Source organism: Epinephelus lanceolatus, chromosome 16 (genome assembly GCF_041903045.1).
Source record: "Epinephelus lanceolatus isolate andai-2023 chromosome 16, ASM4190304v1, whole genome shotgun sequence".
Lineage (NCBI taxonomy): Eukaryota > Metazoa > Chordata > Actinopteri > Perciformes > Serranidae > Epinephelus > Epinephelus lanceolatus.
In genome coordinates, this window is record NC_135749.1 from 17,214,142 (window position 1) to 17,237,132 (window position 22,991).

Consider the following 22,991-nt stretch of genomic DNA (forward strand, 5'->3'; position numbering starts at 1 on the left):
TGCTGTGGTAGCCATGCTGGTTCAGTGTGCCTTCAATTTTGAATAAATCCCCAACAGTGTCACCAGCAAAACACCCCCACACCATCACACCTCCTCCTCCATGCTTCACAGTGGGAACCAGGCATGTGGAATCCATCCGTTCACCTTTTCTGCGTCTCACAAAGACACGGCGGTTGGAACCAAAGATCTCAAATTTGGACTCATCAGACCAAAGCACAGATTTCCACTGGTCTAATGTCCATTCCTTGTGTTTATTGGCCCAAACAAATCTCTTCTGCTTGTTGCCTCTCCTTAGCAGTGGTTTCCTAGCAGCTATTTGACCATGAAGGCCTGATTCGCGCAGTCTCCTCTTAACAGTTGTTCTAGAGATGGGTCTGCTGCTAGAACTCTGTGTGGCATTCATCTGGTCTCTGATCTGAGCTGCTGTTAACTTGCCATTTCTGAGGCTGGTGACTCGGATGAACTTATCCTCAGAAGCAGAGGTGACTCTTGGTCTTCCTTTCCTGGGTCGGTCCTCATGTGTGCCAGTTTCGTTGTAGCGCTTGATGGTTTTTGCGACTCCACTTGGGGACACATTTAAAGTTTTTGCAATTTTCCGGACTGACTGACCTTCATTTCTTAAAGTAATGATGGCCACTCGTTTTTCTTTAGTTAGCTGATTGGTTCTTGCCATAATATGAATTTTAACAGTTGTCCAATAGGGCTGTCGGCTGTGTATTAACCTGACTTCTGCACAACACAACTGATGGTCCCAACCCCATTGATAAAGCAAGAAATTCCACTAATTAACCCTGATAAGGCACACCTGTGAAGTGGAAACCATTTCAGGTGACTACCTCTTGAAGCTCATGGAGAGAATGCCAAGAGTGTGCAAAGCAGTAATCAGAGCAAAGGGTGGCTATTTTGAAGAAACTAGAATATAAAACGTGTTTTCAGTTATTTCACCTTTTTTTGTTAAGTACATAACTCCACGTGTTCATTCATAGTTTTGATGCCTTCAGTGAGAATCTACAATGTAAATAGTCATGAAAATAAAGAAAACGCATTGAATGAGAAGGTGTGTCCAAACTTTTGGCCTGTACTGTATATGTATATACATATATATATATATATATATATATATATATATATACAGAATTATTGGTATCTAGTGTTTAAAAGTGTGTGTGTGTGTGTGTGTTTTCTCTCTTCTCTCTCTCCTCCCTGTAAAGGAACAGTCCGACAGTCTATCTGACCGCCTTTGCCCACCCTGAAGATTTTGAGCCGTGACGTATTGACTAACGGGGACCCGCGAGTTTTCACACCGGTGCTCCATCTGCTTGCGAGGGCGACTATTTGTGGGAGATAAACTGCGCCTCGCTCCTGAGCCGCTCTGACCGTCTTCTTTATATTATCACCAGCACTTGTCAACAAGCTCACCTTCCTGCTGCTCAGTGCACCTCTGTGACCGCCGGGACTGTGACCTGCAGCACTGTGAATACACAAGGCGTTTGGAAGTTTATTATTTTTTGGGGGAGAACATAAAAAAACTGAGATTTCGCCAAAAGATGCTGGATCGGAGTGTTTTATCATTGCTCTTTGGATGTCTGGCTTGTCTTGTGCTAACCTCTGTTGTAAATGCAGATGGTAAGTTAACCCTTTATTCTAACAGAATACAATTATAAAAGATAACTTATATATACACGAGAGAAACTAAAGACTTCATTAATGTATTCCTAAACATTATTATACGCGTCTATTGAATTATTAAATTAGTTTTCATCAGGAAAGTTAGGTTTTGGTGACGCACTAACCACAAAGAGTGGAAGCGCGTGCTATCAGTGTGCACCTGCCTCGCCGCCAGAAAGCATTTCCCCCCTCAGCTCAGGGACTGTTTCCCCTCTAAAATCAACATTTTATCACAATTAAAAGGCTCATATGTCTAAAAAAATCTGTGCTAATGGATGAAACACTGAGAATATTTAACATGTAAAACATGTGATTCTGAGCGCCCGCTAATGATGTGACAATGAGGTGATAATGAATGGGACAGCAGCGCTCCTGTAAATTGATCACACCTGCTGAGCTCCACTCTAGACTCTGTGTGTTCCCTAATACTGAAATTTGTTTTTCTATCAGCCTTTTAGCAGCTGTCGTCAGACTGTGAAATTCAATGGCAACTGCTATTTTATGTGGTAATGAGCAGTTACCTTAATTAGCATAGACATGGTGTGATTAAGAAGGCTTTACACCAGTATTATGACACATCAGGATGTAGATTTTGGTATCAGTATCAAAAACGATGGACTAAGTTTCAACTTTAGGGGTGAGACATATGAATCGAAGGGCTTGGGGGTCCTCCATCACAAATTTTCAAGCGTCAAACACTTAATTTCCTGCATTCAGGTGGATTTTTATGCACCAATTTGTGACTTTTCTGTATCAATTTATGGTATAAATGTCTTTAATTTTGTTTTCAATATTGAGTGGGACATATCCCCTGTTTCCCCCTTGAAAAATCCTTTTTTGCGCATTGCCACTCCAAAGTTTCCATATTCTTAAAAAAGTCTTACATCACTACAGGTATTTCAGCAACCTTTCCAATGAAGTCCAAAAACCCACATTAAAAATGGTTAGTGTTGTAAAACTGAGGACATTTAAGCACAAATATAATGTATAATAATAAATATAATCTATTGTTAATGAATAGCTCCAGTAAGTTTTTATCATCTCTCAGTCAGGTTCAAGTAACCTGGGTTGTCCTTTGTGAATAAATGTCTTCTGTCTTCATGTTAGACAGAAAATAATAGTAATTATAATGATTATCATAATTTAAAAAACAAACAAAAAAAACTTCTTTCTATAGTGCTTTTCTAAATCAGAGTTTCAAAGTACTTAACAACACAACACCACTCAATAAAAGAAAAACCAAAAAATAAAAGAACATCATAAACAGAAATCAATGAGTTAAGTGAGTCGTCACAGACGTTACCAGGGCCCAGCAGCTCACAGTTTAAATGTACACAGCAGCAGTCATGGATACGTGTGACTTTATGACTTTATGATTTTGTGTGATATTACAGGTTTTAAAAAGTTTCAGAGGTTTTCTTCTGACTCCCTGCTCTCCTCCTTCTCAGGTCGAGTGTTCGTGCTGGATCTGAGGAGCTCTGGCCTGCAGGGCTTCAGAGATGCTGAGGGGGCTTGTGCCTCACGACATGCCCGCTTGGCATCAGCAGAGGAGCTCCGTCATGCCGTGGTGGAGTGCTTCTTCTCCCCATGCACCCGTGGGTGGCTCTACGGAGGCATAGTCGGGTAAGAAAAGAAGTGTTTGTGCATGAGGGCAGTCATTGTTTTGAAGGACATGAAGGGAGACTTGAGATTTCTAGAGATGTCAAAGGTCATTTTGGTGTGTGCGCTCCTGTGTGTGACAGCGGTCACAGGGGTGGGCGAAAGAGACAGGAAGTGAAGGCAGCAGCGGCAGTTACAGAGAGAGTGGACGGATGGGAGAAGAGAGTGACACATTTCAGGGGGGAAAGAGAAAAAGAGAGAGGAAGAGAGGGAGAAAGACTCCTCTGTTCCTTCCTGGAGGAGGAGGGAATTCTGAGCCGGGGTGTCATGTCGACAACTGCCTCCATTTACACCTCTCATCTCCACGGTAACATGACACACAGCTTTCAGCACCCAGAGACAGGAACAGACGCACAGACAGACAGACAGGCCTGATTTGGGTCTGGAGGAAGAAGATACAGTGTTACTTTAGAGTGAGGCGACTGACAGCTTGTTGGCTGTTCTTTGGTGGTAATGACAGAGAATACATGAGAGGTACACAGTCTGTGTGGTGTCAATATAAGGTGATTTCTTGGTTGTAAGATACATGTTGTTTGACATTACATGTTTGGTGGTGTGGTGCTTGTGTTAAGTTAACATACTGCCACAAAATCTTCAAAGATGAGCAGCTTTTTTATTTTTATTTTGTAGCAACAGTAATCCTCCATGAAAATGTTCCCCCAATTCTACCCCCTTCACACCTCAAACCCTTTCAAACAGACACATATTTACTTCCAACTCAAAATGAAATATTTACTGGATGATTATGATTCACCCTGAGGATGGACATCTCGTTGACATAATTCAATCTGGATCAAACCTACAGACGGACAGACTGCCTATCCTATATCCTGCCAAATCCTGTCAGGTGTGCTCCAACGCCTCATACTATGGTTTGTATGATATCTAACAAATTAGTGACCAACATATTTGCACCCTTACTGGTTAGATTAGGTTCAGGAAAAAAATCATGGTAGAATATAGTTGTGTTATAAACGTTACATAACATTATGTACTTAATGTAAAGTTACACAGGTTAGGTTTAGGAAATTAAACTTATGTAGGTTACATTTAGGAAAGCAATAATAGTTTAGCGTCTTTGGGTTATGTACTTAACGTAAAGTTACGTAGGTTAGGTTTAGGAAAGTAAAGTTACATGGGTTAGGTTAAGGAAAGAGGAGTTAGGAATTAGGAAAGCAATGTTTTGTGGGTAACATCAGCAAAGTAAAGCTATGTAGGTTAGGGTTAGGAAAGTGGAGTTATCTAGGTTAGGTTTAGGAAAGTAAAGTTACGTAAGTTAGGTTTAGGAAAGTAATGTTTCGTGGGTAACGTTCAGGAAAATAAAGCTACATAGGTTAGGTTTCGGAAAGTGGGGTTACATAGGTTAGGTTTAGGAAAGTAAAATTACATAGGTTAGGTTTAGGAAAGTAAAGTTACGTAGGGTAGGTTTAGGAAAGTAGAGTTATGTAGGTTAGGGTTAGGAAAGCGGAGTTACATAAATAAGGTTTAAGAAAGTAAAGTTTCGTAGATTAGGTTAGCAAAGTGAAGTTAGTGGGTTAGGTTTAGGAAAGTAAAGTTAAGCGAATCAGGTTTAGGAAAGTGGAGTTAAGTAGGATAGGTTTAGGAAAGTGAACTTATGTAGGTTAGGGTTAGGAAAGTAAAGTCACGTAGGATAGGTTTAGGAAAATAAAGTTACATGGGTTAGGTTAAGGAAAGAGGAGTTACTTAGGTTAGGGTGAGGAAAGTGGAGTTATGTAGGTTAGATTAGGCTGACCAAACGTCCTCTTTTGCCCGGACATGTCCACTTTTCACGTCCCGTCAGGGGCATCCATTTTTTTTTTATAAACTGATGATAATGTCCGGTTTTCTGTGTGTTTGTGTGTGTGTGTTAGAGTGTGGCACGGGCCACATATTTCTGTCCGAACCATAGGTCTGAACCCGAACCGAGCCCGACATTATTTAATGACCAAAGCACTGAGTTTGTGTCACACAGTTGTTACGGTTACAGGCTATTTAACAGGCTGGGCGTGCTCAGCGGAGAGGGAGACCTCCGTGTTGGAGATGGGAGCGGGAGGCGGGAGATCCGACGCTTCTAGCGAGAGGAGAGGGAGAAATAAAACAAAATAAGATAAAATAGGAAAAACCTGTCTCCCTCTTTTATTTTATTTTCAGCGTTTAATCAAGGCGGAGGCGGGCGGCTGGATGTCCAAGACTTCCAGCGAGGGGAGAGGTAGAAACAAACAGCCAATGTGTGTCTGTGTGTGTTATATTCAGGTGTTGTCACGTAAATAACAGTGCCCAAGCAACAAACAGGACAGACAATAGGATTTTATTTATTTTTACACTACATTTTCACTGAAAGCTGACCGAATCCGACCCAAGCCCGAATACAATTTATAGCTACATTTTTGACCAAACCCGGCCCGACCTGTCAGGTACTGTCGGGCTCGGATCGCCACACTCTAGTGTGTGTATGTGTCCCCTGTTGGGGCCTATCTGAATTTCTGTCTTTGAGAGATATTATTTTGTAATATAACTGAATTTTCTATCCATACATATAAATTTTAAATGTATTAAAATTATAAGGCATCTTTGAGTAAACTGCGAGTATCATTTAGCCTAAGTAGGCTATGTCGTGGCCGGGCTGAGTGTCCTCTTTTTTGGAAATCAAAATATGGTCACCCTAGGTTAGATTTAGGAAAGTAAAGTTACGTAGGTTAGGGTTAGGAAAGTAGAGTTATGTAGGTTAGGTTTAGGAAAGTAAAGTCACATGGGTTAGGTTAAGGAAAGTGGAGTTACGTAGGTTAGGGTGAGGAAAGTAAAGTCACGTAGGTTAGGTTAAGGAAAGTAAAGTTAGGTAGGTTAGGTTTAGGAAAGTAAAGTCACGTAGGTTAGAGTGAGGAAAGTGGCAGGCATTGCTCCAGATAGATGTTGACTGAATTCCAACCCCTTTGCAAAGTTACTAAATAGACTAAATGGCCCTTACAATAGTGTTGTCAAAAATAATCATTTATCTATACATATTGATTCTGAATTTTTGAAACTGGTTCAATGCTCATTTTCCACAGTATCAATACACTGATGCGCTTTCTTGCTCTGTCTTATTGTTAATGTTAACCACAGTCATTCTGCAGTTCTCTGCTACCGGTGGAGAAAAAAAAGCAATTGTTGTCATGTTAGAGCCTTATAATATTTATCTTTTAATTTAAATTTAACTTCTATGCCTTCAATGTCAATTTGGTATTGAAAATGGCATTGAATGTTAGTATTTTAAAGTTAGAAATTCCTGTATCGTGACAATACTACCTTACATTACTTTCACAAGTGCTGATAGTAAGCTGATAATTTTTTGGTATATGATGGTTTATAATAATAATGACTTGGAAAACTAGAAATTATCAGTGTTTTTTTGGGCAGTTAAGTGAAAACAGAACAAGGAAAGATAGGTACAGGGTCCAGAATTATCAGTGTTACAAAACTGAACCTGCTTCAAATGGCGGCTGCCCTAAAAGTGACGAACGTCTGGTCAAAGGAAAAGCTGACACGTTTTTTTGCTCTCTACATGTTGGCCATTGGACATCAGCTTTCACACCCGCTTACCATGTTTCGCAGTGTATCACCCATCTATGGCTCTGTGTGTCTAAGATGAGTTCATCCCTATAACCCGTGCCCTCTTCGTCCTCTCCCTGTGTCTTAATCCTGTGCCTCACCCGACACTCACAAGTGAGCAGAATACATCAGAGAATTTCAGGGCTTTTTTGGGAGGCTGTCATGCACTTTTTCCCAGAAGATATTGCTCTCGTGTTAGTGCCAGTTAACCTGTAGTCCTTGACATAATTTTTAGGTCTGTTGCGTAATAACGAGTGCTTCTTAGATTGACTCTCCTACCTTAACGTCTTCCTCTCACCTGTCAGTCATAGATCTGTTGCCCCAGTAACCAAACACAATAACACACACACTTCTTCAGGGTTTTCCCTGTAATAGTTATGTCATGCAAGGTGAGGGTTTTGAGAAATGGGTCTTCAGTCAGGTGAAGTTCTTCCTGTCCCTAACAGAGGTCAATATATATATCTCATACACACACACACACACACACACACACACACACACACACACACATGCCTGCAGTTAATGTGAAAACAGTCTTTGTGTGTTTTGTCTCTCTCTGAGTGTTTTCTTGGCAATTTCTCTCTCGCTGCCCGTCTCTCCCGCTCAGATTTTTGTCCTTATAAGCTGAAGTTAGCATGGTACAAGCATGCAGTATGACTCACACCACTTCTCACAGTCTCACCGCGCTGCCAGTCAAATTCTTTCCAATTACTGCTGCTTTGATTAACTCACTTACACAAGTACACACACACAAACCCACACGTCTTTTCCATTTAATGATGCTCGATATTACCGTGCAATATTCAATAAAAAGTGTAATGTGTCTGTTAATGACGTTTCTGAAGTCTGCTTTTGAAAGTTCTTTCCACATGAGGTTGACTGGTGTCGGGAGCTGCTATGGGAACGTGATTTGATTGGCCTGGGAAGTTTGAGTCAGTCTTATCTGGTGCTCTTGGATGACAAATGGGCTAATGATGCCGTAAACCTTAACATGGAAACACAAATAACAAAAATAGACTATTTACTCAGCACTTTTTTTGCCTCTGCAGCTTGGAGGCATTGTGCACTGACCGCATTATTCACCTGGTCCCTGGGGAATTTGTATTATGTTAAGTCCCTACTGTTATGTTTGCTCTATATGAAGCTGGGTGTAACTTAGAGCTTCGGCATGGGAACATCTATTCGTAATGTGCCACAGCGTGATAATATTGTGCCACAGGCCACAACTGCTGATACTGCAGCATGTCTGAGCCATGATGTGTGTTCCTGGACTCTGATGTCAGGCTGTGATAATATTTGAATAAGCAGCAAATGAGGCGGTGACCAAGAGAGCAGCACGTAGCCTACTGTATATATCTGTCCGTGTTTGTCGTCATAATAACTGCATACAGATATAAAGCAGAGCTGCAGTTTTGTGTGTAATATATTCAGCAGAAATCTCACTTTACTTACTTACTTACTTTTATCAGTAGTGTAATCAGTGGTTGAACAAGTACTCAGATTCTCAACTTACTTACTTACTATTTACTTACTTTTCTTAAACCCTGCATAAGTAAAAGTACGTAAGTATCAGCAAAATGTACTTAAATTAACACAACTAAAAGTACTTATTCTGAAGAAAAATGTCCCTGTGACTGATTTATTATTATATATGTCGGTATAGGATCATTAATATTGATGCATGAGTGTGTAAGTAGCAGTTTACTGTTATAGCTGCTTGAGCAGGAGCTACTTTTAACTACTCTATACACTGCTACGTATTTTAGTCCAGTGGTTTACCAACCTATGGATTAGGCCCCTCCAAAAGGTCACAAGATAAATTTTGAGGGGTTGTGAGAGGATTGATGAGAGAGGAGAGAAGAAAAAACAAAGCTATGCTGCGCAGTTTGTCTTCATTTTTTTAAAACTTTTCTCTCTTGTGTTTGCTCGTTCGTCAAACTTCTTTTGTCATTGATTTGTCAAATATTTAAATGAACCCTTATGAAGACCTAGAGTGGTTGAAACACGTTTAGCCAGTCCAGTAAAGGCTACAGTAAAAGCTTTTCAATATTTCCTTCCTCGTTGATATATTTCTTGATTTATGATATCATATGGCAACACAATCTCACTTCCCCGTCAAATACCAATGCTTGGTCAGTGTCCCTCGGTGTCAGATACCGACGCACAAAGGAATCCTGTAGCAGGGGCATGAGGTGCAGTGGGTGGCAGCAATTTTTGACCCTCCTACAACTGCCGAAGTGTATAAAGTGGGAAAGTCCACGTAGAGCAGTAGGGAGGAGGGTGGATGAGTCAAACAAACTGCCCAGAGACTGCTGTTCAATTTCCTGTCAAGTTGTTTTAATGTTGTATGCTAGTATGTGAAGTATGCTACACCAGTGATGTATGTCACATGTTACAATGCGTATGTGTCGTATGTCAAGTGACGTTACATTACGTAAGTAACAAGCGTACTTATTTTAAGTCAAACCATGATGTTTTTATTAATCCCCATACTTTTGTTGCCTAAACCTAAGGAAGTAAACCTAAAATCGGAGTTTATGTTCTTTTATTTAAGAGACTGTGTACATTTAATGAGTGGAAACTGTACATTTCCTGTGAAAATGGAAGTTTATTTTGAAAAGTCAAAATGCATACATTGACATACCATCCTTAAGCGTCCAAGACCGAAAGGGTACGAGAGCATCATAGTTTGACGTGTGGGGTCACTTACCAGGTGTTGGTATTTGTCAAGTTGGGAGTGAGAATGTGTTGGTTGGCCTTGATTGCCTTCTTTCCACTTTCTGAGAGCACCTGACACACTTTTTTGATCTACTTTTGATTATACAAAACAACCAGTCATTTCTTTTCCTACCTAAATGAGATAATTAGTGTTTAACAATGCATTTTAACATACTGTGTGTGTTTTTATGTTACATCATAACCCACAAGTTAGCAGTAAGCCGTAAATGAAGCTGACAGATAAATGTAGGGTAAAAAGTATCACATTCTCCCCTGAAATGTGGTAGAGTAGATGTATAAAGCAGCATTATATGAAATTAGTATCTCAAACTTAAGTACAATACTATGGGAAATGTGTGTAGTTACTTCCCCCATATTGTAATGCCTCAGGTGCAAGGTGTGTACATGAGGGAATATGATTATGTGTAGTGTGGGAGTGAGCGTGTGTATAAAGTAAACACACAAGGTTTAATTAAGATCACCCTCAATCCTGGTGTCCCTTAGGGGTGCTTAAATGCTTCGCTTTGCTCCCCTATCAGACTGTAATTAATAAGTGCGTTCGTGAATGTCAATATTAATCTATCTATCTATCTATCTATCTATCTATAGGACCACGGTGTGTAATGTCGTGGGCAGTGCACTGAAAGCAGTGGATGTAAGAACAGAAAATGCCACAGAAGACGCTACACACCTGGACGCCTTCTGTATCAAAGACAAAGGTGAGTAAACATGCAAAAATACACACAGATATACAGACTTGTAATTTGTAAATCTGTATACATATATATATATAAAGTTGTGAGTGGTGATCAGGATATGAATGAGATTTGTGTTCACAGAGTGTGTGTATGTGTGTCTCCGGAGATATTTACTGAGGTGTGAAAGAGGCTGTGTTCCCACGTTCCTTCCATCCTCAGTCCTTTCAACACTCTCCATCCTGCAAGAGTGTGTGTGTGTTTGCCATTGCTACTCATATCTGTCACTACATACCAATCTCTGTGCCTCCTTGTGAATATCCGAGTGTGTGATGTGTATGTGATGATATAACTTGATCCGTGAATGTACGTAAGCCCAGACATAGCTGAAGCTGAATTTCACACACCTATTCCACTGGCATGGATTTGAGAGTTGGGGGGGGGGGGCTGTCAGTGGTTGGTTTTGGATCAGACTATTTATTGAATGCCACCCAGAAGAGGTCTCTAGTCCTTCCTCATAGACAGTAGAGCTACTGTGGCTCACAGAAATGATGACAAAATTAGTAATAATATTAAGGATAATTAAACCAGGTAGTTGTTTCTGCTGCTGTTCCTGTTCCATTTGTTTGAATGTCCTCACAAGACTGCTCTTCTTATTCCAAATGCTTCATATTCCGACACTGAAATCAATATTCTGTATGTTGGATTGCTTCATATCTTGCTTCATTTGGCAAGGTAGAAGGCCCAGAAAATGGCTCAGAACTCTACAACTCTCAAATTCAGATGGGGGACAAGCCTAAAATTATATTTTTGAGCAGCACAATCAAAACCTGTGGTGGCTTGGATTACAAATGACATTACAACTGGACAGAAAAATCAAAATGTGAACATGCATTTAAATTACTGCCATTTTAAAATACACCTCTGAGATCAGACAAGGCAAATATATGGACAATAAACACTGCTTGTATCTGGAAAAAATAAAGAAAAAAACATAAATTCCTTATCTTCACATCAACCTTTAATCAAATCCATTCTCGATTTTGCACCAATATAACTAAATCCAGGCTTCAAAAATTAGGCAAGATAAGGTTTTATCTATACACATCACCTAATAGCTTCAAAAACATGAAGTAATTTGTCCAGATTAAAGATGTTTGGCCTTCCAAACACTGATTTCTTTTGGTATCTACAAATTAGACAATTGTTTAAGAAATATGAGGAAACTAAGAAAATCAAATCACCATCAACAATAGAACAGTACTATGGGCCTGTCCCAGTACCCACACTTCCCCTAGAAATACCCACTTGCACTTGGTTGTGCACGTTCACGATTAGGTTAGTTGGTGTCCCAAAACAGAATTGAGGTAGTGGAAGTGGTTTCCAACACTTAAAATCCACCCTAGATTCCAAGGGAGCCCCGACCCACACTTTCAGTGAAGTGGAAGATGAAATATCCCAGAAGACCTTGTGAAGTCAGCAACTTCAACAAGTTTTGGAAAACAATTTGTTACTGTATGATCGGAATGTAGGCCATACAAACAACAGATGGTTGGACTAGCGTAAACTCATCAGCAACTCGGTTGAACACAGCGTCAAAATATTTAAACAAATCAACTCGCCCGAACAAAATCGATCAGAACTAGAAGACGTCGTAGGCACCTCCTGTTTTCAGCATTTCTTCTCCGTTGATTCATCAGACAGAGAAGAATAAACATAGCACACGCCACAACACAAACACTGGAGCCGGCATTTTCTAACCTGAATGACTACTGGTATCTTGCGTCGCTACTACACGTGACGTATGCCTGCACGTCGGCCACACCGATTTGCATGAAGTGGTGTCTCATTTCTTGGGAAAGATCTCTACCCTAATATTTCTCACTTTCCTCATCAAGGGTTATCTCGCAAACGAGGGCAATCAATACCAAGTGGAGGATTTAAGGGGTAGAAATGGGACAGGCCCTTAGTTGGCACCCAGTTTGGTAACTGGTAGGAAGGTGATTTCCTTTCTTCTTCCAGTCAGCGACCCTCTGGTTCCCAAGCCAAGTCCCTATGGAATGAGCTACTGCCGCCCCCAAAAACCATGGTACCAATATTTAAGGCATGGGTAGTCTTGCCTAGCCAGAGCTATCTCCACAGTGCTGTAAGTGTCAGTGCTAGAGAAAGGTCTGGAATCAACAATAATCATTCCGGCTCATCATCTGGCTTGTTGCTCTTTCTTTAAACCAATTACAGTCATCTTGGGCAGTGCTGAGCCCAGGATTCAGTGATGGTGCTCTTGCAAACAACTCTTGGTAGAACATTTGCATGTAGGGTGTCATTTAAACAAACTCAAAACGACACGGAAACAGTGTCGCTGTGACACCTTTTCATCATTTAATTAACATATAACAGCAGCTGAATGTATTATTTAAACTTTATTTTTTATTTTGGGGAGTAAATAAAATAACTGAAAACTTAAAGATGTAGCAAGTTGCATTTTTGAGTCAATCAGCATGTTGTTATTTGTCAATTAAGCTGTGTTGCCTCTGTATAATTACCATAAAAAATTATCCTGCAGTCAAGACAATACATTGCCTTTATCTCATCCCAGTGGCATTGTCAGGGGTCTTGTTTGTCAAAATTACATCCACATTTTCCACAAAGCCAATTGCTCCGTGTCCCTTGAGTCATTCTAATCTCTTTCTGTTTACAAATGGGATAGTGATGCTGTAAAGCTGGATAAAAATAATGAGTGGTGTTTCATTAATCACACTGTGTAACACTGAAAAGGGATTGCATCATCTCTATCTAATAGTTTGTTTAAAGGTGCTGTATGTAACTCTGGAGTAAGATAGTTGAGTCCTTTCCCACGTTATAAAATACAGATGCTTTGGGTTGATAGTCGGACCGAACCACCAACCCAATGCGTGGATATTTGATGACCTGGGATGATGCTGATGTTATCTGGACTACAAGTATCTCTGTGTTTGTTGTTGACAGGTGTACCATGTGGTGACCCACCATCCTTTCCTAACACCCGTCTGCAGGAGCACAGTGGGTATGAGATGGGAGATGAGCTGCTGTACACATGTGCGCCAGGTTACGTAATGCCCAGTCGACACAGTGCCTTCAGCCTGCTGTGCGACAGCTGTGGGGAGTGGTATGGACTGGTGGAGCTGTGTGTCAAAGGTAAGAAGGTGTTTAAACTGTTTATCTTGGAGACAAAACTGGAAGGAAGTGGAGAGAAAGTCCTCTTTTTGTTTGTGCTCTTCAAGCTTTGAGCTTTAACCGAGACAGACACAAGACCTCTCTAAAGGTCAACCTCTTCACTTCTTACTTGTTAGCTCCCAGTGTTGTCAGGTGATCAGTGCTTGATTTTTGGCTTTTTGGAAAACAGAGTCTCAGTTGTGAGTTGAAAGTGGATGCTATGACACCTCAGTGTGACATGCCATAGTGTGGCCCAGTTCATAGCAGAGGGAGAAGGGGCAAAAGGTGTCTATGAAAGCAGAATGGCAGGCCTGTCTGCATGGTTAGCTAACAGAGTCATTGTGCAGAACATGGGTAGCTGTGTGGTTACAACACACGCCATATAATTGCAACGTCTTGGGTTTGATTCCAGCCTTGGGACCTTTGGGATCCCCTATTTCTACGGGTCCATGTCATTGGTTTGACAGCCCATTGGTTCGACATCCCATTAGTCCGACTGTCGGCTCACGGCGGGCGTATGGTGTGCTGTGACCGGCTTGAGGCGGAGCAGGCTCACTGCTTATGTGTTTGTCACTTTCTTTTTCATTTTAACCCACACCATGATCTTTTCCTGACCCTAACCAAGTGTTTTTTGTGCCTAAACCTAACCAGACCTTAACCACAGGGCATCATGATGATTTCGGAACGGACTTCGGAACAATGAGTTTAATATGGGCGGAACAATGGGATGTCGAACCAATGGGCTGTCGAACCAATGGGCTGTCGAACCAATGGGCAGTTCCCATTTCTACACTGCCCTCTTTCAAAGTGACTTGGAAATATTAATTCAAATGAATTACATCCAAAGGTCAAGTGACTGGAATACTGTGATGTCCAAAATACAGTAACTCCACGTTATATTATTAGATTAATGCTACTCTTACTGTGAGGTGACCAGATTTTGTAAATTAAAACCAGGGACAGTCCAGCGGAAGTCCAGCGGAAGTCCAGCTCCAGTCGAAGACAGGCCAACAAAAACGGGGACTGTCCCCAGAAAACATGGATGTCTAGTTACCCTATCTTGGAGCCGGCAGCTAGCTTAGCATAAAGACTGGAAATGGGGAAACAGCTTACTTGTCCCTGTCCAAAGGTAATGAAAACTGCCTACCGCACCTCTTAAGCTCACTAATTTACACATTATAACTACAATGGTTTGATTTTCTGCCAGGATAAGTGACCTTCTGATGTCTCTGCTGGCATCTTCAGGGTGACAACTTGACTTCAGAAAGTCATTGCTCCTGGCCAGCCAATTATGAGCTTTAGAGATGCTAATAGGCAGATTTTTTTTTTTTTTACCTTAGGACCCCGTTTCCAGTCTTTATGCTAAGCTAAGCTAAGATAAGCTAACTGCCTGCTAGCTTCATATTCACGCCAGTCTATTTCTTTAAGGGGTCATAATCCAAAGAGTTTGTGAATCACTGCTCTAAATTACTTCCACATTGTCAGAATCTCAAGTTGTCTTTAGCCCTGTTCACCCAGGACCAGTATCACCAAGGGATGTCATGTGATTTAGAAATTAACCCCCCCTCCCATCTGTGTCTCCTGTGGAACATTCACACAGGATAAGCCAAGACTGTATTTTACTCTGATTTACTGACAGTATCCCCTGGATATGATGTCAGGGCTCAGCATAACAGAGTCAGGGACAAAGGGGAGCCCACAAAGCCTGCTTGAGCCGTGTATACATCCATGTTGAGGACGCACTTGGTCGCCTCAAGGGTTGCAGGCGATGTATTATGAAAAGAAATGATTATTTTTTGAGTTGAGTTGCGTCAACATGAATGTTAAGGTTTGATGAAGCTTTGTCACCTGATTGAGTAAATGTGTCCTTTTTGTGTTTCTGCAGATGAGACTGACACTCACGTAGACTACGAGGACAAGTTCCCAGACTCTTACGGACAGGCAGAACACCACAAAGAGAGACCGCAGGAGGCTCATGGTGAGGTGCACGAGGAGGTGCATGGAGCTGTATACCCGGAGGGGGAAAGGGGTCAGGAGCAGAAGGAGACTAGCTTCAGTGTTCCAGCAGAGGAGGAGCATCAAGACCAACATGGAGTGGAAGGAGAGGTGATCAGTATAAAATCTGAAGGAGCTGCAGAAGGAGGAGAAAAAGACCGTGCTATTGAGGACTTCATAGGACATCTGAGATGGGAGCAGGAGAGGTGGGAGGAGGTCAGGACTGATGCAGCCGCAGCCACAGAAGCACCCGTCTCTATTCTATCCCAGAAACACCTCTTCTGGTTCCCCTCTGAGGCCTTCCAAGACGAGGGGCGTCCTGTCTCAAACAATCCACTTACACAGACTACACAGAGAGCCTCAGGTGCCCAATCAGAGGAGAGTAAAGAGCACGACAGCCAAGAAACGCACCACCACCAGCGTCCAGTTGATGTTGACCACCATGTGCAAGACAGCTATGATGATCGTGACACAGATGACCGAGACGATCATGATGACAGCAAGCATGATGACCTGGATGCCCATGACGACAGCCACCACGATGATCAAGATGAGAGCCGCCAGGATGAAGATGATCGTGATGATCATGTGAAGCATTACATTCCAGCTCAGCATGATGACCTGGACAGACGGGACCACCATGAGAGTCATGATGATCACGATGACCATTATGACATGGGGGAACATGAGGAGGATCGCGATCGTGTTCGTTATACCAGCCAGGAGTATGACGACACTTATGATGAACATGAAAGCTATGAAGAACATGACGATGTGACCAACGATCGTGATGACAATGGTCAAGAACGTCCTGATGGCTCTGAGGAACATCCCGACAATGATGACCATGATGATCCTGAGGAACATTACAGCCAAGAGGAGGATGATAACGATCGTTACACTGATCAAGATGATCATGAACACGATGACCATGACAGCTACGATGATCATGATAGCCATGAAGATGACGGTCAACAGCGTGTAATCTTTTCTATAGTAACAGATAGAGGTCATAACATCACTCAGAAGGAAGCAGAGGGAGAGGCCACCACAGATGACACCTGGCTGGATGGCTACCCTGTTGTTCCTGAGGAGACAGAAAATGGTGACTCCACAACAGAAGGGACGACAGAGAAACCCAATGAGGTGGAAATTCGTAGACCCATCCCTCACACCAGCTCACCAGATGCACCCAAATCTCCCACCACGGACCCTGCCTTAGATCAAGGGGTGGTGCACCCTGTGTTCATCCCCACCGCTGCTCCCTCACAGCCATCAGACTCCCCCTCATACTCCGACACCCTGGATTACGACACACAACAGGTGGCTCCCACCCACTCCTGGCACCTCACTCAGCACCCCTTCCCCGACCATGGCCCAGTTCCACCGAACCACATCGACAAAGATGGAATGATGGAAGAGCACACTATACGCAACCTGCCTGGTGAGGCCGGCGAGAGGGACGAGATAGAGGGAGAGATGGGAGAGGCAATCTGCACAGGTGAGAACTGCCCTCCTCCGAGCTCCTCGAGCAGAGGTCCCACGGTGGCAGCCATAATAGCGGCGGTGTGTGTGGTCGCTGCGGCAGTCATCGTCGGGGTATGGTGCTACCGAAGACAACAGCAAAAGAGCTCAGTGTATGAGATGAATGGGAAGGGTCAAAGCCAGACCAGACAGGGCCAACAGATAGAGATGCAGCAGAAAGTGTAAGAGTGACAGGTGAGGACAGAGGGACACTGACAGAGGGCAGAGACATTTTGGAGGGACGGGAAGATTCTTATGAATTTGAGAGGAAAGCACAGCCCCTTATCTCGCTAGAAACTACTGCATGATTGAAGATTTTGGATAGGTATGAACAGATGTGCCACAGCCCTTATTTGAAGAGCAAAACCTCACCCATGTGATTATGTTTAACAATAAGACCTGACACATCAAGCTGACAGTTGGCCATTGGTCAATGTTGAGCCATAGGGGAGCGTCTGTCGCCCTAGTTTTGGCGTTGTAGTAGTCGGACCTGGTCAGCTTCTTTTCAGTAGATTCAGCATGTTGAATTGGCATTGGATACGGCAAAGCCCGTCAGTGAATGAAATCACTCTGATACGCAGTTCAGTTCAGTGCACAAGAGGAGAAACAGAAGTGAGGAAAGTAAACAAACGGCTAAAGTCAAAAGGGCGTGAGATCGTAACAAACTTGTTATTAGGTAAGATATTTGTTAAGCCATTGAGCTCTTTAGCAGAAATGGTTTCACACAGAGAACGTACGTGCTAGTTTGCTGATGGCTATAGTTTTTGCAGTGTATTTTAGACGAGACACAGGCGACTTAAGACGAAACAACAGTCGATCTTCACTGCCACTAGTTCTTTGGTGTCAGTTTGGTGTGTCTGGGCCTTAACACAGTGACACCTGTGTGAAACAGGATGGTAGATTGATTTTTAGGAATTTTACCCATCTGTGTTATACCTACCCAATATTTTTAAAGCTCTGACATCTAGCTGGACATGTGGAGGGGCTGTGTCTGGACTCATATCAAGGATTATAACCATGTAGGAAAACTGCAAGAAGACATGCCTGCCCGCCTGAATATATGAACTTCAACGTCCAAAGCTCTTGGACATTGTGGTAAAGATTCTCTGTGTTACCTTTTTTGTTCACTTCACTGAGTGCTCATTTATTGCTGATTTAGCTGCATTGTTCTCCAACCTTTTCTGTTTGTCTGGGTATTGTGATGATAAAAATTGTATTCCACTTGTTACCCTATGGCAAGAGTGCTGAAGTATAAAACACTTCAGATCATCGCAGCAGATTTGGGCAGGTAGTCCCAAATGTGTGCCCGTGCTTCTGTCAAACCAGCAAGAATGAAAAGTAGTATGATGATGATAGTTAGACCAGATGAGAGGGTTGAATGAGCAGTATGGCGGGAAAGGTGTGAGAGGGAAGGATGGCGGCTAATACATTTTAAGATCTTCCCGCCTTTGTTGGTTTTGACAGTCGGCTGGTGAGAGATAAAGAGCGGGTGTCCATCCAGACTGCAAACTCAGCCCATGTGTGTGTGTGTGTGTGTGTGTGTGTGTGTGTGTGTGTGTGTCTGTGTGTGTGTGTGTGTGTGTGTGTGTGTTTGTGTGTCTCAGGTCCGTGCAATCTGCCCGTCAGCGGGACATCGTGTTTGCTGATGGCATTCAGACCAACCAGAGATCAAACATTGTGGTGTTACTATGGCAACAGAGAGAAACTAAAATCACAACCCCCAATGTCTTAGTTTAGCTAAAGCTTTTAGTTTAACCAATTCTAACGGTTCACCAAAAAATTAAGTTTAATTTCTATAAATGTAGTTGGGGAGGCCTATGACTTTGGGTAAAAGTTTGGATTAGACAAGAAATGTATATTATGATAAACTGTTACATTTAGCTCTGTAAGGATGAATGTAATGCTAAATGTTTTTCAATGGATTATGCTTCCTTACTTGTGTTCTGCTGTGATTTTGTCCTGATAGAATACTGTATGAGAGGTTTAAGAGGGTCATCTGGACTGGACTGGACTAGACTGGGGGAATATTTGTTAAAGGTTCAGTGTGTAGGATTTAGAGGGATATGTAGGCAGAAATGGAATAAAATATAATAAATATGCTTTCTTTAGTGTATAATCACCTAAAAATAAGAATACTTCTGTTACCTTAAAATGAGCCATTTATATCTATAAAGGGAGCGGGTCCTCGTCCACAAAATCTGCAATGTTACAGCGCCATGTTTCTACAGTAGCCCAGAACGGACAACCAAACACTGGCTCTAGATAGGGCCAGTAACATACTTAGCAGGCGCTCTGTAATGAGCTTAAGAGTGTCCAATAACCACAGATTTTCTGCGGAAAATTTCGCTCCTGGTAAAAACGTCTGGATCTTAAGTTATCAGAGAAAATTAGCATAAGCAGGTGCTGACCTAGCAGCCCATCTGTGACGAGCCAACTAGCGTCAGAGACACACTAATTTGTAACATGAAACTGCTTTACTCAGTTTATTAAATCACTTTTTAACACAGTGTTTGTTTTGGAGAGAAAGAGACCTCTGCAGATAATTTGGCTCCTGTTAAAAACCTTGTGAACAATGAAACCTAAAGGAATCCTAACCAAGAGTTTATGCTTGGCACATGGGAGAAGTTTCACCTGGTTGCAACCTGCAAACCTCACCACTAGATGCCACTAAATCCTACACACCGCTCCTTTAATTTAAAATCAATTTAATACTATTTACCCTCACCTATGGTGATGAGCTCTGGGTAATGACCGATAGGATGAGATTGTGGCTACAAGCAGCTGGGCTCAGCCTTAGAGATAGGGTAAGGAGCTTGGACATCCGGAGGGAGCTCGGAGTACAGCTGCTCCTCCTTCGCATTGAAAGGGGTCAGTTGAGGTGGTTTAGGCATCTGATCTGGATGCCTCCTGGGCGCCTCCCACTGGTAGGAGGCCCTGGGGCAGACCCTGAACACGCTGGAGGGGTTACATATCTCATCTGGCCTGGGAACGCCTTGGGGTCTCCCAGGAGGAGCTGTAAAGTGTTGCTGGGGAGAGGGATGTCTGGGGTGCTTTGCTCGACCTGCAGCCCCCACGACCTGGCCCCGGATAAGCAGATGAAAATGAATCGATGGATTAATGCTCTGTGGGAATTCAGACAATTTGTAATATCAATTACAGTAGCTTGGTTAGAAATTCATAATGTCTGTAACTTTATAAATTGTGTTAAATGTCCTGTCCTAGTTAAAGACGGAAGATTTTACAGTTTACTGTCACTCTGCATGATTCACTGGTAATCGTTCTCACTGTTCCCGTACTGTGCCAAATACTTGAGAATAAAGATTACATATTAAAATAGACAAGCGAATAAAAATGTGCAAATGTAAATAAATTCAAATAGCCATGAGAGGGTTTAATATTAGACGTAAGAGTTTGTAATTCTGGTGATGTGTACAGACTACACAAATTAATAATATGGCAATAACTAGAAAGTGCTTCACTTGTAATAAATGTCAAAGTGAGTAATGGCTTGTAGTCGAGGCATTTTATGGTGTCATCAATCTTAAATAAGCATTTAGTATTTCCTCATTATGTCTCCGACTTCACATCCAGTGTTCTCAGCTGATTTCTAAAAAGTATTTAATTTTTTAATGGTGTTGTTTAGTAACATATTTAGTTATGAAACAAGGATTTGTTGGATTTGAACAGGTTATGTGACTAACAGCTATTACTGATTTGCTGAAAATATTTCACCAATCTTTTTCATTTCCGTATTGTGATGTCTGAAACTGAATTGACACTAATGTGGTGAGGGCACAGGGGTAAAGTACCCATCTGTATGATTCTGTAAATATGAATCTGTAACTGTAATAACTCACGATACATAGTGCAGCATTACTGGTGTGTGGGATATTTGACCTATGTTTCTTCAGCAAGACAATCAAGCACGGTTGACATTAGACATTACCTCATGTCTTGCACAGGGTCAGCTCATCTCCACTTCACTTAAAGGGACAATCTGCCCAAAAATCAAAAATACATATTTTTCCTCTTACCTGAAGTGCTATTTATTGATCTACATTGTTTGTAAGTTGCGAAGTGTTGGAGATATCAGCTGTAGAGATCTCTGCCATCTCTGGAATATAATGGAATCAGGTGGCACTCGGCTTGTGGATCTCAAAGTGCCAAAATAATACATGTGAAAGACTCAACAGCAACACAAGATGACTCTTTCCAGAAATCATGACCTGATTACTCAAGGTAATGCACAAACATATCCTCATACAACAGTTCATATGATATTTAAGAGATTAACGCCCTACGGATGGCATAGTGACGTTACGTACTTTATGTAACATAACATACGTAAAATAAGGTTATGTAGGTTAGGTTTAGGAAAAGAAACGTGATGATGAAGTACCTTAAAATAACTCCCTAACACCAGTGTCCTGGAGGGAAGTCCTGTGTTGGTTGTCCCATCCACCACCCAAACCTGCCTCCTTACACTGAGTTTTACTCTTTATTTTATTACTTTTCTCCCATGAGTGCACTGGTCACGTGATTGCAGCCTTCCCACATTACATGAGTTATGCACAAATTACTGGCTCATGATTATGTGGGTTACATACATAATGTGATGCATTACGTTTTGTAGGTATATGTACAAACATTGCATGAGAACAGCCTGAATCCACAGACCTTGCTGTGAGCAGTTTCGTGTAGGAACTATTTTCTTTCTGCTGAACTACAACCGCCAACCATATCATCATGCAGAAGCAAGGGTGGATCTAAGGCTAGCTCACCTAGCACCACTGAGCTAGCTAACGTTACATCTTAGCCGAGGAGGACGCCATTAATGTTTGCATCATGCTGCGTCACAAGCCTCTTGTCCATGAGTAGATGAACGCTTCCTAATGTGCGGTGATACGGTTGGTAGATGCAGCTCTGTAGAAAGAAAATCGTTCCCTCATGAAACTGCTCACAATAAGGTCTGTGGATTATCTTGAGTAACCGGGTCATGATTTCTGGAAAGAGACATTGCTGTTGAGTTTTTCAAATGAATTATTTGAGTGCTTTGAGCACAACAAGCTGAGTGCCATCTAGTTCCATTATATTAGACAGAAGGCAGACATCTCTACTTCCTTTATCTCCAGCACTCGGCAGATAACACCAAAACAATCTAGACTGATAAATAGCACTACAGGTAAGAGGACAAATGTGTATTTTTGATTTGGGGGTGAACTGTCCCTTTAAAATCTATTTTACTGCCCTTTACATCACCTACTATTAAATAAAGCTGTTAAAACAACAGTACTGTACTCAAAATAGCATAAATAGCAGATTATTGATCAATGACCTGTCTGGTCACACACCAGGTTTGCTGCACGATCTATGAATTGATGATCCATAATTATCATGATACCAATATTAAATGTGGGTTTAGGATCCCCCGATTTATGTGCAAAATCATGGCATGAAAGCAAGAAAGCAAGGGTTGTTTTCTTTACATTGCTGGCTCTCATTCACATTCTCATTATTTCTCCCTATGTGTTTCTCCCTCATCTCAAACAGCCTGATGTGTGTGATGTCAGGATGAATTTTGTACTGTACATGTGTTCTCAAAGTCACAATAAACTTCTAAACATGTGGTTTTAAGTCTTGATATCTGTTTTTATTTTGTGCGAGGGCACAGTAAAGATCTCAGACTGCACGGTCCATTGTCCATTGTTTAGCATTCATTGTGTACGTGTGTGAAAGTGACTGACTTATAATATTGAGGTGTGACTTTGCCCTGTGACCTTGATTCCTCACAATCAGCCTTTTCTCTTAACTTTTAACCACTACCGGCCATTATCCCCAATTTCTTTGTGATGTGCTCCAAAACTGTTTAAAAAGAACAAAGAATAATGTTTAAAGAGAGAAGGGCAGATGAAAGTTAAAGCGTTGGCAGGGGGGAGGGAGAGGTAATAAAAG

The 22,991-nt window shown here is 41.9% G+C and overlaps 1 protein-coding gene across 1 annotated transcript; it reads left to right on the forward strand.

Moving 5' to 3' along the window:
• The first annotated feature begins 1,248 nt into the window (after positions 1–1,248).
• susd5 (sushi domain containing 5) lies at positions 1,249–22,673 on the forward strand. Its single transcript, XM_033636538.2, has 5 exons — positions 1,249–1,626; positions 3,117–3,291; positions 10,243–10,352; positions 13,314–13,502; positions 15,406–22,673. The coding sequence occupies exons 1-5, from the start codon at positions 1,548–1,550 to the stop codon at positions 17,223–17,225; spliced, it is 2,373 nt and encodes a 790-aa protein (XP_033492429.1). The 5' UTR covers positions 1,249–1,547; the 3' UTR covers positions 17,226–22,673.
• Positions 22,674–22,991: the final 318 nt, after the last annotated feature.